The 19616-nt window shown below is 39.4% G+C and overlaps 1 protein-coding gene and 2 long non-coding RNA genes across 4 annotated transcripts in view; 2 read left to right on the forward strand and 1 right to left on the reverse strand.

Annotated features, from left to right (window-relative positions):
- Positions 1-19616, forward strand: part of LOC140146057 (uncharacterized) — a 273862-nt gene that overhangs the window by 69552 nt on the left and 184694 nt on the right. The window lies entirely within an intron of this gene.
- The window catches only part of LOC140146043 (uncharacterized), a 107070-nt gene that overhangs the window by 37685 nt on the left and 49769 nt on the right, over positions 1-19616 (forward strand). The window lies entirely within an intron of this gene.
- The window catches only part of LOC140171423 (uncharacterized), a 24695-nt gene continuing 5079 nt past the window's right edge, over positions 1-19616 (reverse strand). The window contains exons 5-9 of the mRNA XM_072194684.1: positions 17000-17115; positions 16163-16288; positions 15583-15708; positions 1703-1825; positions 1-135 (exon numbers count right to left, since the gene is read on the reverse strand). Of these exons, the coding sequence (XP_072050785.1) occupies positions 1-135; positions 1703-1825; positions 15583-15708; positions 16163-16288; positions 17000-17115 (626 nt within the window). The remainder of the gene's footprint in view (positions 136-1702; positions 1826-15582; positions 15709-16162; positions 16289-16999; positions 17116-19616) is intronic.

Consider the following 19616-nt stretch of genomic DNA (forward strand, 5'->3'; position numbering starts at 1 on the left):
TTAGCTTACATTTCTGTACATCTGCTGTTGATTCATCATCACTATCTTCATCATTACTACTGCTTTGGTGGTAAGAGCTGTTGACGTTACTAATGGCAGAAGATTTTTGTCCCTTGAACTTCTTCTTGTCTTGGCCTAAATAGATAAAATAAATATACAGGCATGAGAGTGGGGCTCTACCAAAAACGAAAAAAAACGAGGGAAGCCTAAAAAGCATCCAAATACGTGTATCATTCAAAATCAAGTCTATATTCAAGATGCGGAATTTGGCAACCCAGAAGCTTATAATGACATGCGAAAAATGCAACACGTGCGCTGAAAAGCATATTGATACTTGCACATGGGCGATAAAAGTCACCTACCACTTTTGAATCAATTTGATGCACGATAAGCTAAGGAATTTGTTCGCATTTGGATCGCTGATTCACGCCGATTCCACACCGATTTTCACTTTTCTGCCAGCAACATGACAGTGGGTTCAAATAGCATCATCACCACAGGTCCCAGTTCAAAACAAATGCGAAATAGGCATTACCGCTACGCCTTCACATTCACGATGATAATGCAGAGAACAAAGGTCACGATTGCCTCAGCATCAGTCGAAATCCCGGCCACTTTGTCAGACTAAGGTCACGACCGAAGGATCGCTAGGTTCATTTTCCAGTCGCTCTAAAAAATTGCAGATTTCGAAATTTGAAAAACGCGGAAATAGTTTTAGAAATGCGATTTTTGATAATTGAAAACGCGGAATTCCGCGGAAACGCAGAAATTTCTCATGCCTGAATATAACAATGCAAGATATTAGTTTGTTGCCCTGTAAACCTATTGATCTTCCTAGCTTAGCTGGAGGACACGAGTCCGGACTCAAGGCCCGTTTCGAGTCCTCATTTTCATGGACTCGGACTTGTTCTTGAATGTGATGGACTCTGGTTTGAACTCCGAGTCGGATAATTCCCCACAATGTCATCCACAAAGCCAGGGCTGTCAATTTTTGGAAAATGTTTGTCGGGAGAGTCGCAAAATGTCAAAATTTACAACTGCAAGCACCAAATAAATGTAGAATCTCGGTAGCGTACAACCTAGAAAAAAAGAAGAAGGTTATCAGCCCTTCAAATAGTCGAATAGACCTAAATTTTGACAATTTGTGGCCCAATGCGGGAGATTTTAGGGGCTTGGTGGAAGCTTTTACATTTAAGAGGGAGATTTGACATGTTTGACGGGAGAGCGGGAGAATGGGCGCCAATGCGTGAGACTCCCGTCCAATGCGGGAGAGTTGACAGCCCTGACAAAGCAGGCTCTTAGGTGAACTAACCTCACAAAGTTAAAACCCCACAATGTCATACACTCATCTACAGGGTGTCCACAAAAAATGTATTATCGAGATAAAGATTACTGGTTTGGAAAAACAATTACTTTATATTTGGGAAAGAGTAATTAGTATGTCGCTAGAAAGGGCAGAATGTTCTCATCTACAGTACAGGCCCTACGGTGAACTGCAAACTCAAAAGTCAAAACCCCACAGTGTCATACACTCATCTATAGTGAGGGCTTCTATATGTGAACTGTTATCTCCCAAAGTTGAAACCCCACATCGTCAAATTCTAGCCCTACTTTCAGGCTCAGTGTTTACATACATTTATATACCAGCAACATGTATAGAAGAAGGCTAGATTGGCGATTTAGCCCTAGAGAATTAGCTTACATTTCTGTACATCTGCTGTTGATTCATCATCACTATCTTCATCATTACTACTGCTTTGGTGGTCAGAGCTGTTGACGTTACTAATGGCAGAAGATTTTTGTCCCTTGAACTTCTTGTCTTGGCCTATATAGATAAAATAAATATAACAATGCATTTGTTGCCCTGTAAACCTATTGATCTTTCTAGCTTAGCTGGAGGACACGAGTCCGGACTCAAGACCCGTTTCGAGTCAGGACTCAAGACCTGTTTCGAGTCCTCATTTTCATGGACTCGGACTTGTACTTGGATTTGATAGACTCGGGTTTGAACTCTGAGTCAGATAATTCCCCACAATGTCATCCACAAAGCAGGCTCTCAGGTGAACTAACCTCACAAAGTTAAAACCCCACAATGTCATACACTTATCTACAGGGTGTGCACAAAAAAAGCATTACCGTATCGAGATAAAAATTACTGCTTCAGCAAAACAACTTTATATTTGGGAAAGAGTAATTAATATGTCGCTAGAAAGGGCAGAATGTCCTCATCTACAGTACAGGCCCTACGGTGAACTGCTAACTCAAAAGTCAAAACGTACCCCACAGTGTCATACACTCATCTATAGTGAGGGCTTCTATGTGAACTGTTATCTCCCAAAGTTAAAACCCCACATCGTCATATTCTCATCTACAGTACTAGCACTACTTTCAGGCTCAGTGTTTACATACATTTTAATACTAGCAACATGTATAGAAGAAGACTAGAGTGGCGATAAATAAGTTAAGACCCGTTTTGAGTCCTCATTTTCATGGACTCGGACTTGTACTTGGATGTGATGGACTCGGATTTGAACTCTGAGTAGGATAATTCCCCACAATGTCATCCACAAAGCAGGCTCTTAGGTGAACTAGCCTCACAAACTTAAAACCCCACAATGTCATACACTCATCCTACAGGTTGTCCACAAAAAAAGTATATCGAGATAAAAATTACTGCTTTGGCAAAACAACTTTATATTTGGGAAAGAGTAATATGTCGCTAGAAAGGGCAGAATGTCCTCTTTCCAGTGGTATGCAGCTTGTGATGTTATTGACACAGCTCAGTGAACAACTAAACAGATATTAAGGGTACTGAAAACAACTGTCACAAATTTGTATGCTTGAGTACTGAGTAGCAAAGCTCAACCATGCAAGTGTGCAAAATGTCAAGTGCCTTTTGGTAAATTGCAAGTTTTATAATAACTACTGCAACATTGTAAATAACTTTGAACAAAACACAAGCTAACTCATGAACTATTAGGATTCTACATGAACTAGTACAAAAATCAATTTAACGACTAGAACATTAACAATCAGTGATATCATAACCTCACCGATGAAAAGCAAGTTAACAACATTATGTGTGCTAATCATGTAAACTAACAGGAAGACTTCTACCTCTTCCTTTTCTTCTTTGTGTATCGCTTCGCACCTGCCTGTGCTGTACCAAGGGTAGCCGAGGAAAACATAGCAATATCCCATACAACATCTTTCATGTAAAATGACATAAACACAGGGATGTAAGTAACCCTGAAGAAAAAATACGGAAAATACGAAAAAACGCGTAAATTTGGGCTAAAAAAGCCCAAAATGGGCTGAAAATAAAAGAAATTGCGTAAATCTGGACTACAAAAATTACAGAATTCTGTAAAAATACAGAAAACTTACATCCCTGTAAACATTGTTTCTGATGCCCAGAAAGCTGATCTCATTATTTCTTCCAATTTCACTCCCTGAAACAATGCCCATGAAGAAGCAAGACCTCTAGTATCATGTGCTCTAGCCAAACTGATGTCTTCTTCTCCGGCTTTGACAGTCTGAACGATCCATCAATAAATTGTTTCCTTAGACGGACCACGCACATCTCCCTCAAGAAAAGTGGAGATTCTTTTGACCTAGCAACTTTGGTTCTTTCCAAATAAATTGCTACTGCTCTATACATGGGCACAAGCTCATCTTCCACTGAAGTGTACTGATCAAAACTGGATAGGAATATATCTTCCCCAGGGTGTTTCAATGATTCATTCTTGGCTATTCTTGGCCCTTGCAGTGCCTGTTTCAAGAACCATCTCTATGGGTCGGACTTTCATCCACACAGCCGTACATGTTTGGAATAGCTTTTGAATAAGCAGAGTACACCAGCATCTTATGTCACTCATCTGAGGCTTCTCCCCAGCACTCCAGTTTTCCTCTTGCTGTGAACCACTGATTAGGCCATAGGGTTTGCTATCATAGTGCAATGCTGCCTATGTTAGTTTTGAATTTTTCACTCCTTATGACATGGTCTCAGATTTGAAGCAGGTTTCACTGCCAAACTGTGTAAAAATTCACCCCAGAGTGAAAATAGCTATGTTTAATGTCTAAGGTGTCTTTTCTAGGGTAAAATTGTTTGTAGAACATGATTTTTTTGTCAAAACGCGTGCATCGTACATCGTTTTGATTTGTGGCCGATTTTGCCCGAAAAACGCACTTTTTGGGTGACAAAAATTTTCACATGCCAACTTTGTATACTCATGGAGTCTACAATATACATAGATATGGCCCTTTAAAATGTTAACATATCAGCTGAGGGTACTATTTGATGGATTCAGGTATTTGTTTTGTGATTGACTTAATCATTTGCGCGCCAGAATCATTGAAATATGACATGCCTCGTGACAATTGACATGCCAAAATAAGAAAAAAAAAAAAAAAAATTGATTTGAAAAATCATAACTCGTGATAGGAAGGTGCTACAGTGATGGTTGACCTACCAGTCTATGCAGTATTGAATGGGCTTTCATTTGATACATAACTTTATTCATTTTAACTAAGGGAAAGACTTGCAAAATGTAATAATGTTTCCCCTACCCTTAAAATTTTGATGTGTGTAAAAATTCCGCCATTTATAAAAATCGGGATTACAAGAAAACTACAAGAGCTATAGGCTTGAAAAACTAATCAGTTATGCACAGTATAAGTTCCTACTTGGGTATAACATTAATATCTTTCCATTCCTTCTCAATTTTCTTTTCTAATTTTTTTATCAATTTGTGACATCTGTAAATTACGTAAAATTTGGCATTTCGAAAAATCGCAAAAAAAAAAAATATGAGGGCGACATGTTTAAAAAACTAATCAGTTATTCCCATGATACAGTACTACAGGGATATAGTACCAAACTTGTGCTACAATGCATATTTTTTGAGTTCTAATTTTTTTATCAAATTGACTCGCCACCACATTTTTGAGCAAAATCTGGAACAATTAGTACCTGTAATATTGCGCAATCATGTGACCTATATTCAATGTGTGCGCACCAATCAGATGTCAGACTTGCACTACAACATGATGTGAGCCTTGCAGAGAGCCTTTATAAGTGTGCCAATAGAGTTCAAATATGTTGTGATGATGTTGTCACTTATGGATCTCATATTTTTATTTCCGTCAAAAGCAGATGCCTCTACTGTAATGCTCATATCAGGAAAACAATGACAGATTTTGCATTTCTGACTTCAGAAAAACTAATCAGTTATTCCCATGATACAGTACTACAGGGATATAGTATCAAACTTGTGCTAAAATGCATATTTTTGAGTTCTAATTTTTTATCAAATTGACTCGCCACCCCATTTTTGAGCAAAATCGGGAACAATTAGTACCTGTAATATTGCGCAATCATGTGACCTATATTCAATGTGTGTGCACCAATCAGATGTCAGACTTGCACTACAACATGATGTGAGCCTTGCAGAGCCTTTATAAGTGTGCCAATAGAGTTCAAATATGTTGTGATGATGTTGTCACTTATGGATCTCATATTTTTATTTCCGTCAAAAGCATATGCCTCTACTGTAATGCTCATATCAGGAAAACAATGACAAATTGTGCATTTCTGACTTCAGAAATGAATTCTGCACAAAATTTCAGTCTAGAAAACATATTTAAAACAATATTTTTTAAAACTTTATATTTTGCCATTTTGGCAGTCAAACCTGCTTCAAATCTGAAACTGTGTCTTATGGACTATTGTTCACTTCAGCATTTTATTATTTTATTAAAAAAAAAAAAATTCTCTATTACCTTTCCCATTCTTTTCCCATCTAAAATGTTTTTTATCTGGACAGGGCATGTATTTCGCTAACTCTATGCCCTGAAGCAACTGCTACCAAAAACACAGTTTTCCATGTAACATATTTAATATCTGCTGTTTGCATTGGTTCAAATTGTTCTTTTAACAGCATGTTTAACACAAGGGGTAGACTCCAAATAGGAGCTAATGTTTTCTTTTTGGTCTTAAGTTATGCATGCCTGCAGTTAGACCTGACAAATCTTTATTTTCTCCTGAGGTAATTATACCATCAAAACCTTTATGGATCAAGAAAATTGCTGATCTATATCCAGCTATTGTAGAGTAAACTTAAACTTGTCAAATAACTCTTGCAGAAAATCTACTATTTGACTCACAGTCGCAGAAGAGGGATCTGTATTCCGCTCTTCACACCAATCACAGAATCTTCTGAGTCTGGCATCATATGTTTTAGACTTGTTCTTTCTTCTGGCTGCTGCCATAATTTCTACAGCCCTCTCAGAAAATCATGTCTCAATTTTCTGTTTTGGACAGCCTCCATGCTACTAACTTTGCGAGGCTGGATCTGGATGCAGCAATCTTCCTCGATCTTGGAATAAGAGATCCTCTCTGATTGGCCGTTTTCTTGGAAGATCTATGGTTAGGTCTAGCATTGTTGGAAACCACACTTGTCTCGGCCACATTTGGGCAATTAATATTACTACGCATTCCTCCATCATTATTTTTCTCAGTACTCTTGGCAGGAGGATTGGAGGTGGGAAGGCATATGCTTCAATCCCCTCCCAACATATCGTGAATGCATCGACTGCTAGTGCATTTTGTTCTTTTCCCAGTGAACAAAATACCGGACATTTCTTGTTTAATTTGTTGCAAACAAATCGATATTCGGCTTTTCCCATATTTAAAATATTGATGCACAACCATGTTTGGTAGCAACCACTGTGTGTGTTTTATGGGATTCCCCCTGGATAGGCAGTCTGCTATAACATTTAAGCTCCCGGATATATGTGTTGCCTTCAGGCATATGTGATGATCCCGGCACCAATTGAGTAACTCCCATGCCAGGAAACACAGCTCTGGTGACCTTGTTCCACCTTCTTTTACCAGCAAGTACGACACAACTGTTGTGTTGTCCGACTGTCTTGTACTCTACTTTTCACAAAATGTTGAAGTCCTAAGAACATGGTTCTCATTTCCAGCCAATTTATGTGCCGTGTCTCTGTTTGGGCGGGGTCCCAAAGTCAGCTTATCTGCTCGTTTTCTAAGTGGGCTCCCCACCTCAGTTTTGAGGAATCTGTGATCAATGTCATCTGTGCATTTTGGAGACATAATCTTGCACCTTTCATCACATTCTCCTGTAACGTCCACCATTTCAGATGTGGTATCAGACTTTTTCAAATCTCTATTAAAAATTCTAGGCTCTGATATTTTGGACGCCACTGACTTAACAAATACATCTGAACTGGCCTCATGAAGAGGCGGCCCAATGGTACAATTTCTATGCATGCTGCAATAGGCCTAATATCATTAGCAATTTCTGTACTGGCAGGAATTGCGGAACCTCTCCACTGACGGTGTCACCACACCTGCCCTCAAATTGAATTTCATCCCTAAGTAGTCTAAGATTTGGGTCGGTTTCAACACAGATTTTTCCCAGTTTATTACAATGCCTAGTTCCTGGGTCAAGTTTATTGTCTTCTGAATTGCTTTGACTGCGTCTTCTCGACTTGTTGCACTGATTAACCAATCGTCGAGAAACTGTGACATGTGAATTTGATGGGAATGAAGGTATGCGCCCACTCTGGCACCCACTACTGACATTATTTTTGTCAAGACCCTTGGGGCTGATGTCGGTCCGAAACATAGTACTTTGTACTGATAACACCGCTTTGCTACTGAAAATCTCAGGAATTTTCGGTGACTCGGATGAACAGGGATCTGGAAATATGCATCTTTCAGATCCATTTTTCCTGCCCAATCTCTGGGGTTTAGAGAATGCATAATTGTTCGTATACTGTCTGCATTTTGAACTTTTCTTTCCGAATGAACATGTTTAACGGCTTGACGTTCAGAATTGGGCGCATACCTCCCCCTTTCTTGGGGATTATGTATAGACGAATGTAGAATCCTTTGTGTGCCTGATTTTCTGATTTTAATTCGATAGCGCCTTTTGTTAATAAAGAATCCATCTCATCTAACAAATATTTTCTTGAAATAGGGTCTGATGGTAATCTTGTCTCCCTGACACAGCTGAATTCTGGTGGCTGGTTACGAAGTCTATCATGTACCCTTGATTGAACGTTTTGAATACCCATTGATCGGGTGTTATTTCTTGCCATTTTTGCACGAATTGTTGTAACCTCCCCCTTATTAAAGTTGATCTTTGTGGGAGAATGTCATTGTTTGAAGCCTCCTCTCTTGGAATAGGGAAAGGGCTTCTGTTTCCTGTCACTAGGCAAGACTGTGTTAAAAGTCACTTTACGATCCTGTTGTTACATGATGTTTGCCGCAATGAAAAAAAAAATAATAATAATGAGGCTGTGCCTGTCTCTCATATCCTTTCTGGAGGGCAGGCTTCTTTGGAGGGGGGCCATCTTTCACATCACCTGAGAACCCCTGTTACTTTGGGATATTGAATTTAGTTGAGTCATAGTCTGATGTTTCTTTAGCATCCCTTGACAATGATGCATACTTGTGCCTAACTTCGGAAAATTCGCCATGAAATAATTCACCGCCCACCATCAGTTTCTTCATTAGGTCTTTGTGTGCATTATGGTCTTTGAAGGTAACCTGAGATAGATATATACGGCGTCGGGCCAGTACACTACGTGCTGTGACGCGTAATGCACAATCTGCGATAGAATCTAGGGTCTGAACAGCGCCATGTAACAGATTCGCTGCTTCATCTGTCCTATATTTATCAGGGTCATTTAGTATGGTGTTGGCCGCATTTACTATAAGTAGGGGGTGTGTTATTTTGCAAATTTAAACTTTTTAATATGAATTGCAGTTCAAAACATGGTATCAACATTAGAAATCAAGAATATGAAAGAATTTTATTCAAAAAGATTTCTAACCCCCTGTACATGCCCCTTGAAAATTTTGAAACAAGGTTTCCGAATTCGGCAGGCTTGTATACTTACTGCATGTAGCAGACGACATTAATGGAAGTTCAAATGGTTGTGAACACTTGATTAATGTGCTTTTCGCTAAAACTATGGGTTTTGTATGTGGCCTTCTTGATTAGCTAGTGTGAAATTAGTTCCACATGATGATATTTGAGCAATTTTGGACATTTAGGGGGGGGCTATAGGTTTATTAGTGTGGTGTAAAAAGTGAGTAGGCCTATCTTTGTGATCTTAGAAGCAGCAAGTGGAGTAGAAACTAAAACACTTGTCATCACAGATCAAACAGCTCATAGTGTAGGTGTAGAAAGTCTTATTGATGAAAGGCTGGATTCTGGGTTTATGTCTGATCATCTTTTCTGTAAGGTGTAGGCCCTAAGGTCCGTATGCACAAAAGAGTTAGACTGGTCTAAGTGGAACTGAGTTCCAACAGGAATGGTCTTTTACTCTTATTTTTACTTCATAGAGTAGCTAGCAAATTCTAAAGATTTACATGCAAAGTTAAAAATAATACAAAATAGCTTAAGAAAATATAAAGGAAATGTCACTTGTCCTGGGACTAAATTCCACTTAGACAATTTAGGTCTAACTTTAGACCGATCTAACTCATTTGTGCATACGGACCTAAGATTAAGAGTCTTACCAAGCACGTAATTGAGAACAGAATAGGTAGACAAGATAATGCCCAAGAATAATTACTCAACTACTGCCTCATCGTCGAGCAGTTTGACTCAACAGGCACTTGGCTGCATACAAAGTTAATAAATCATGGAACAAGTCCAATGAAACATCCACATTTCCCAGTGAGCCTGAAGGACAAACGCTTTAATGACTTTAATGATATAACTCTAGCTATTTACAGGATCTTCAAAAGTAGGCCATATATGAACACATACTTGCATGCATTGCCAGTGCATCTTGGATCTGGACTCCTGAAAACCATACAGTCTTACTATACAGGAGCTCTGATTAGTTTACATCATATTATAGAGCCATATTTTTCACTAACTAAACTTGAACAGTTACAACCTGCTCAAAACTGATACCAGCCTTTTATCAACTTTATGATGACTAATTGCACAATAATCCCAAGAACCTTCTTAACATCAACATACCAGCATTCTCCTTTGTGTCAATGGACAGATTCCAGCAAATCAAGTACATGTATGATAATAACATATTATGATAGGCCTACTCGTTTAAAGTAGCAGAATCCTTCTCATATATGAAGCCACAAAGATGAAGATGATCGACCATGTCTTGTTCCGGGTTTCAGAAGGAGACAGTTTTACCTTTGGGGAATGTGATCTTACAGCTGAGCATGCCATAGGCCTATCTTCCATGGATCCAGAGAAGCTTGACAAGCCAGCGATCCAAAACCTTGCAGCTGGGTATCTTGAAGTATCTTGAAGGGACACAAGTCTTTCACTTCTTAAATCAAGTGATGTTTGCAATTAAAAGATCATAGCAAACTGTGTGTGAAATATAATGCCAAAAACCTGAACCTCTATTTGAGGAATGTGATGTCGAAGGCAGACTGCAGCTGGATGAATGGACTTAAATATGAAGCATTGTACTCTCTTCTAGACAAATAAAACGTGATTTTATCTTCCAGCTGATAAGCTGTTTATGTTATTGTCGACACATTTGATCAAACACAGCATTTACAATACAAAATAATCATTAAACAGGCTCATGAACCTCAATTTCTTTCAGTTTCTATGATAACCTACTTCATTAAGCAATGTGCAAGGCTGCCGAATTCGGCAACCTTGTTACCAAATCTTCAAGGGGCATGTACAGGGGGGGTTAATCTACTTAAATTTATTTTTAATGATCATATTCTTCTTTAGTATAGTCGATACCATATTTTCAGCAGCAATTCATAAAAAGTTGGAATTATCACACCCCCCTACTATAAGCAATCCATTAAAAGCTGCTCGCAAAATGACTCGAGCTGATTCATCACATTTTCCAAGTTCATTTCTTGCCACCCTAATTTCTTGGTGTTTAAAAATGGGAGCCTTATCACGTGTGGAACTGCTGGGAGCAATCTTGGTGTGCATGTTTTTGGCCCGGCTCCTATCATAGCCATGTATTCTGGGTCGATCTTTGGCACCCTACTATACTTCTCAACGTCTTCCTCGTTAACCAAAAATGGCGACTATTGACTGAGGTTGACGTACTTATTTGACCTTTTTCCATAAATGTCTCAATCTTCTCCCATATCCTTCATCATTCCCTCTAAAGGTAGTTCAGGAACTTGGGGTTTTGATTGACCTTTTTGAAATGATTTGGCTGAGAAAGAGGTATGACTCTGGGACTCCAAACCTTCCCTAACAAGTCATCATAGTATGAAGGCAATTGGCGAAGGACCGATACCACTGCACATCATCAATTAGGCTTCTCGATCCTGTCATAACGGATTCCCTCACGCTTCTTGCCTCGTCGTCAGCTTCCTTCCTCTGACCGAAGGCCAGGGACGGATTTAAGCAGTGGCCCGGGGCCAGTGAACTTTGCGTCGGGCCAGTAAACTTCCAACAATGCTGGCCCGGTGGGCCACTAGATTTCTGAGCCTGATATAAAACTTATGAGACCGTATCAGTGATGGTCATATTTACAGTTGTCTGCTCTTCCTGTCACTTGAAAATTATATCTTTATTCAATGTTTTTTTTTGTATAATATTTATTTTCTTATTCTTGCGTTGCTAGCAAGTTGGAAATATACGGCCGCTTTTTACGATGATAGTAGGCCTATGTATACTACTTAGCTCTTCCATGCGCTACATATCTGATGCTGATAGCGATACCGCAAATACCGCCTAGTTTGAAACTTTCGGAACTAATAAAGGCAGGACTGAACTTGTGTTAGTGACTACACTCTCTACATTGAGTACATTCAGTACAAAACAAATTAAAATGTTAAGGTTTGCTTGACTTTAAGGGCTCGGACAGTGACGTTTCCACATATTTTTTGTGGGACCTGGGAGCACATCAGACATATCGAATTGCATTTTGAAAACGAGGAATATCAAATAATTTTGATTTTTTGATATATGCGATATGATACACATTGTATGATGACAAATGATTAAAAATTGATATAGATTTTTCCCCAAAAGCGCCAACAAATGTTGGGTTTTTTTTTGCAGTAGAACATATTGAAAAAGCTGGGCCAGTAAATTTATTGCAGGGCCACTAGATTAGCCATTTCACTGGCACGGAGGGCCAGTAGAAAACTGAAACCTAAGTCTGTCCCTGCCGAAGGCCTATCCTGATACTCAGACTGAAGACCATCCCCTGAATTATCAGCATGGACATCTAAGGCTATCGAGTCTTGGTCATCCTTGATATCATCATTTGACTCTTTGTACTCAAATTTACTTGAACTGGAATGACTATACCAGACCATCCTGGTTGTGCAAATTCCTCACTAGACCCTGCTGAGGGGGCTTGTCCTCCCCTATGGGTAGTAATTTCTGATCGTACCATTGATACAGCATTTTCCATGAAGGATTTAAATTTTTTTTCAGAATTTTGCCCTGTACCGTGAGTTTCACTGATTGATTTACTATTTTCCACATTAGAAGCAGCTTTAGTTTTACTAGTTTTATCACTTGAATTTTGCACTACTTTTTCCAGTACTAGCCTGAGCAGGACTGGATTTATTTGCCGTTTTTTTCACATTTTTTCCAACGGCTTTGGACTCTGATGGAGTGTCTTTTACTTTATCACTTCCGTCCAAGATTCTATATATCTTCATACACAACTGTCCTGCAGGTGAGGTCACAATTGTAACTAGAGCTACTGTGGCTCACGAGCCACGAATGTCAGGCGGTGATTGATTCTGATTAGCATAGTTTGACCTTAGACCTCGGATAAACTCATGCTATACTCCCCAAGTGTCAAGGATCATTTTCTGCAAGTTACAGCTCGATTGGAGCAACATTAAATTTGACCTGACCTTTGACCTCGGATGACCTTTGCGGTTTTATACTCCTGAGGTATTAGGGATTGTGTTCCCGGAGTTACAGGCTGATCGGAGTAACTTCAAATTTGACCTGACCTTTAACCTTGGATGACCTTTGCGGTTTTATACTCCTGAAATGTCGGGGATCATTTTGACCTGACCTTTGACCTCGGATGACCTTTGCGGTTTTATACTCCTGAGGTATTAGGGATTGTGTTCCCGGAGTTACAGGCTGATCGGAGTAACTTTAAATTTGACCTGACCTTTGACCTCTGATGACCTTTACGGTTGTATACTCCTCCAGTGTCAGGGATTGTTTTCCCTGAGTCACAGGCTGTTTGGAGCAACTTAATATTTGACCTGACCTTTGACCTCGGATGACCTTTGCGGTTTTACACTCCTGAAGTGTCGAGGATCATTTTTCCTGAGTTGCAGCTCAATCGGAGCAACTTAAAATTTGACCTGACCTTTGACCTCAGATGACCTTTATGGATTTATACTCCTTAAGTGTCAGGGATTGTTTTCCCTGAGTTACAGGCCAATTGGAGCAACTTTAAATTTGACCTGACCTTTGACCTCGGATGTCCTTTGCAATTTCATATTCCTCAATTGTCAGTGATCATTTTCTCGGAGTTACAGCCCCATCGGATTAACTTTGAATTTGACCTGACTCCCCCCTCCTCCCCTACCCACGCTGCCCTCCCGCACTTTCCCATATAACCAAGCAAAAGTGCATTCCTAACAGAGTTCCCCATGCCTATTACTTGGTCCATATAGCAAATAGCCCCCCCAAAAAAAAAAAAAGAAAGAAAATCTTATGTGAGATCCACTGTCAGCTATCTTCCCAAAACCACACCACTGCCCCTACAGTAGACAATCTCTGACATGTTCAGTTTGGTCTAGACTGTGGTTAAGACTTAATATGTTGAGACTTTCAAAATATTTACTATGCTTATCTCTCGTTATCAAAACAGCAGACAAGCTGTCTCCCCGCCTAAGTTATCTGCAAAATTGCTGCCTCTAATGATAGCTGCTTCATTACATTTCACACAAATATTTTCACAAAATGACCCCTATCAAGCCTTACATGAACTTTGACCCCAATCTGTGGTACAACTTATTTGAAGCTTGGGCCAGAGGTTCTTGCTGACCATGTTTGGTGGTCATAGCATGTCATTTAAAGGAGCAGTAGCATTTTAAAGATTTTCACAAAATGATCCCTAATAACCCTTATGTGACCTTTGACCCCTATCCGTGTAGAAGTTATATTAAGCTTGGGTCAGTGCTTCTTGTGGCCAAGTTTGGTCAAAATTGGTGCAAGCGTCTGGCACTAGTAGCAATTTTGGTTCTACTAAAGAAGAAAGAAAGAAAGAAAGAAAGAAAGAAGAAGATTTGAGAGCTTCATTAGTATATCAGGCGGATAAATCCGCCTGACATAATAATATATAAGCTCAGATACTCACAATCTAAGGTTGTTGAATTCGGCACCTTATTATACACGTGTATATATATACACACAGAAATGCGCCGGAAATCAGTTTTTCTACCGACTACCTTGCGTAGTTATGGTACAGTAACTGAAAAAACTTATATATCAAGTTTCTTTAGGGTCAAAATCTTAATAATAACAACAAATTGTCACAATTTTCTTGGTCTCGAACGGCATGAAATGCGCGCCAAGTAGATTGGATTACTACGTGCACTTGGTGTATAGTCACGGAAAGTACCGCTAATATCGGTAAAAATTCAAAGATTTTAGTGTTGGGCGATGTCAGGTGGGTTGTCTAGTAGAAACCATAATGTTACCCAGAGGTAAGTATATTAATTGCAGGGAAAAGCTGCATACGACTGGAAAGAGGACATTCTGCCCTTTCTAGTGACATATTACTCTTTCCCAAATATTATTTTGCCACACACTTGAGGACACACTGTACAGTACAGGCCCTACGGTGAACTGTTAACTCAAAATACAAAACCCCACAATGTCATACACTCATCTATAGTGAGGGATTCTATGTGAACTGTTACCTCCCAAAGTTAAAACCCACAGTGTCATATTCTCATATCTAGCTTTAGGCTCGTGTTTGCGTAATTCAAAATCCCACAATGTCACACACTCTACAGTACAGGCCCTATGGTGAACTGTTAAAGCCGCATTGTAATATTCCGCCAAAATTTATATTTGCATTATTTTGGTCTCAAAGTGACAAACACCCAATTAAAAACGGCCCACAACTCCTTACATGCAACAGGACACCTTATAACAAGAAATTTGCACTTAATACACAAACGGCTATTTACATGGATTTCAATGGGGATTTAGCTGGTCGCCACCGACAAATTAAGGATAATGTGCGAATTTTGTCAAATCCACAACATTTGTGGATTAGCTGTTGTTAGCCTATGTTAATTAGGCTAATACAACCACAATAAAACCATAATTAGCGATTTCTATTTTTTTCATGGTTCACTGCATCCAGATGTTACAATGCGGCTTTAACTCAAAACTCAAAACCCCACAATGTCATACACTCATCTATAGTGAGGGCTTCTATGTGAACTGTTACCTCCCAAAGTTAAAACCCCACATCGTCATATTCTAGCCCTACTTTCAGGCTCGTGTTTACATACATTTATATACCAGCAACATGTATAGAAGAAGGCTAGATTGGCGATTTAGCCCTAGAGAATTAGCTTACATTTCTGTACATCTGCTGTTGATTCATCATCACTATCTTCATCATTACTACTGCTTTGGTGGTAAGAGCTGTTGACGTTACTAATGGCAGAAGATTTTTGTCCCTTGAACTTCTTCTTGTCTTGGTCTAAATAGATAAAATAAATATAACAATGCAAGGTATTAGTTTGTTGCCCTGTAAACCTATTGATCTTTCTAGCTTAGCTGGAGGACACTAGTCCGGACTCAAGACCCGTTTCGAGTCCGGACTCAAAACCCGTTTCGAGTCCTCATTTTCATGGACTCGGACTTGTACTTGGATGTGATGGACTCGGGTTTGAACTCTGAGTCGGATAATTCCCCACAATGTCATCCACAAAGCAGGCTCTTAGGTGAACTAACCTCACAAACTTAAAACCCCACAATGTCATACACTCATCTATAGTGAGAGCTTCTATGTGAACTGTTACCTCCCGAAGTTAAAAACCCAACTCGTCATATTCTAGCCCTACTTTCAGGCTTGTGTTTACATACATTTATATACCAGCAACATGTATAGAAGAAGGCTATATTGGCAATTTAGCCCTAGAGAATTAGCTTACATTTCTGTACATCTGCTGTTGATTCATCATCACTATCTTCATCATTACTACTGCTTTGGTGGTCAGAGCTGTTGATGTTACTAATGGCAGAAGATTTTTTTTTTTTTTACTTCTTCTTGTCTTGGTCTAAATAGATAAAATAAATATAACAATGCAAGATATTAGATTTGTTGCCCTGTAAACCTATTGATCTTCCTAGCTTAGCTGGAGGACATGAGTCCGGACTCAAGACCCGTTTCGAGTCCTCATTTTCATGGATTCGGACTTGCACTTGGATGTGATGGACTCGGGGTTGAACTCGGAGGCGGATAATAAATTTTATTCCCACAATGTCTTCCACAAAGCAGGCTCTTAGGTGAACTGAAATCCCAATATGTACAATGTCTATCATACACTTATCTTATTAGTTTGTTGCCCTGTAAACCTATTGATCTTTCTAGCTTAGCTGGAGGACACTAGTCCGGACTCAAGACCCGTTTCGAGTCCGGACTCAAAACCCGTTTCGAGTCCTCATTTTCATGGACTCGGACTTGTACTTGGATGTGATGGACTCGGGTTTGAACTCTGAGTCGGATAATTCCCCACAATGTCATCCACAAAGCAGGCTCTTAGGTGAACTAACCTCACAAACTTAAAACCCCACAATGTCATACACTCATCTATAGTGAGAGCTTCTATGTGAACTGTTATCTCCCAAAGTTAAAACCCCACATCGTCATATTCTAGCCCTACTTTCAGGTTCAGTGTTTACATACATTTATATACCAGCAACATGTATAGAAGAAGGCTAGATTGGCGATAAGTTACGCCCTGGAGAATTAGCTTACATTTCTGTACATCTGCTGTTGATTCATCATCACTATCTTCATCATTACTACTGCTTTGGTGGTCAGAGCTGTTGCCGTTACTAATGGCAGAAGATTTTTGTCCCTTGAACTTCTTCTTGTCTTGGCCTAAATAGATAAAATAAATATAACAATGCAAGATATTAGATTTGTTGCCCTATAAACCTATTGATCTTCCTAGCTTAGCTGGAGGACACGAGTCCGGACTCAAGACCCGTTTCGAGTCCTCATTTTCATGGATTCAGACTTGCACTTGGATGTGATGGACTCGGGGTTGAACTCGGGAGTCGGATAATAAATTTTATTCCCCACAATGTCTTCCACAAAGCAGGCTCTTAGGTGAACTGAAATCCCAATATGTACAATGTCTATCATACACTTATCTAAAGTGCAGGCTCCTAGGCGAATTGTTACTTCACAAAGTAAGAACCCCACAATGTCATACACTCATCTAGTGCAGGCTCTAATGTGAACTTGAACTGTTACCTCACAAGTCAAAACCACACATGTCATATCCACTCATTCACAGTACAGGCCCTATACGGTGAACTGTTAACTCAAAACCCCACAAGGTCATACACTCATCTATATTACAGGCCCTACGATACGGTGAACTGTTAACTCAAAGATGAACTTGAACTGTTACCTTTGCTTAGGGAAAATCCGCAATCGCGGAAAATAACATGTTTTCAGCGGAATCTGCGTCCATGCACGAATTGGTGAACAATTACAGAAATTCGCGGATCTGATATATATTTTGACCTAAAAACTAAAGCTTGTCTCCAAAATGCATTTTCAGCCCTCAGTAAACATCAAAATCCATTTTCAAAACATATTTCATATTAATCATGTACATTCAACATTAGCAGTGTCACTGTCAGTTACATTTTGTCACACATCTTCCCTGTGTATTTTGCACCGCGGAATCTTGCGGAATGGGCGATTTTTACGGATTTAGGCGGAAAATCACGATTTCTTGAGGTGCGGAAACACGCAGAATCTGGAAAAAAGCACGTGGAAATCGCTGTTAAAGAACGCAGATTCTCCCAAGGCCTACTTTTACCTCACAAAAGCAAAATCCCACATGCACTCATCTACAGTGAAGGATCCTAGGTGAACTGTTAAAGTTAAAACCCCAAAATGTCATACACTCATCTCAGTACAGGTTCCTACTTGAACTGCTACTTCACAAAATTAAAACCCCGCAATGTCATACACTCATCTACAAGCCAGGTTCATTCAGGAACTGTTACCTCTCAAAATTAAAACCCCACAATGTCAAGCACTCATCTACAAGCCGGGCTCATCGACAAACTGTTACCCCACAAAAATAAAACCCCAGAATGTCATACACTCATCTACAGTACAGGCTCCTAAGTGTCCACCAAGACAGTGGCCATCACCACCTCCCAGAGGCCTACAAGAAATTGATTGAGTCACATGATTCGACTAACATCAATCGACCATGTGACTCAATCCATGCTAATCAAGTCAGCCGATCTACATCTCAGTGCTGAAGAGGCCATCTTAGTATGAGGTACAAAAAATTCATGTAAGGGAAACTTTAATTTACTTGTGGGAAACTGTTAAAATTTAAACCAAAGAATGCCCTAGGTGTACTGTTACCTCATAAAGTTAAAACCCCACAATACCATTCACTCCTTTCCTTCCTTATTTCTGTAAGTGCCTCCGTTATTTATATAATATTGAATGGCTTTGAGGGTGATACAAGAAAATATTGCTCGAGCTATAAAAATATTTTTATAGCGAGAGCAATATTTTCTTGTATCACCCGAAAAAAGCCATTCAATATTATTATTATTATTTATATCAGGCTGACTTGCTCTGGAAATCAAATTTTACTTACCTAGCTTAGTTTAGCAACTTTAGCTTGATCCTTTAATAATAAAAAATGTTCTTCAATCCAATTTCCAAATTAAAAAGTTTCCAAACAGGTCAAAGATAAAGTTGTAAACAGTTCAAGTCTCTCAAATTCTCTCGGCCTCTGCGACATAATAAGCTCAAACCAAACCTTTTGATAGTAATCCAGTACTTAATCCAGTTGGTGAATAAGCTCAAACCAAACCTTTTGATAGTAATCCAGTACTAAATCCAGTTGGTGAGCTTTGATCAAACAGGAAACACACCCGATTTCTCCAGTACATGAGTAGGCCTATTATTACCATGTATACCTACGAGTGTAAGCTTACCGAATTATTCCAAATCATCGGGTTTGCCTTTTACTTGCAGGTACGCTGTTAGAATATTCACTGATTTCTTTATAGCTTTGATAGTATTTTCTGCATCCTTCTTTCGTAAGATTTCGGCATATTCCTCTTCGCTCAAACTTACGAATCTCCCGCTGACAGCTGCCATATTTGTTGTCATGGTTGTGTGGAGGTGCTGTCATACGACAATGCTCCGTTGAGCGGATAAATAACACGCAAATTCGTATACACCCGAAACTCACGGATATCATCAACGATCGTAAATATTTTCATGAATAGTCTCAAATGCCCGGATGCGTACAATATTATTTTTAATATTCATCACATCCGGGAACTTTACAGAAACTTTGCAATACACAGATTTATTTTGCTACTCGGAAG

The sequence above is a fragment of the Amphiura filiformis genome, chromosome 2 (assembly GCF_039555335.1).
Source record: "Amphiura filiformis chromosome 2, Afil_fr2py, whole genome shotgun sequence".
Lineage (NCBI taxonomy): Eukaryota > Metazoa > Echinodermata > Ophiuroidea > Amphilepidida > Amphiuridae > Amphiura > Amphiura filiformis.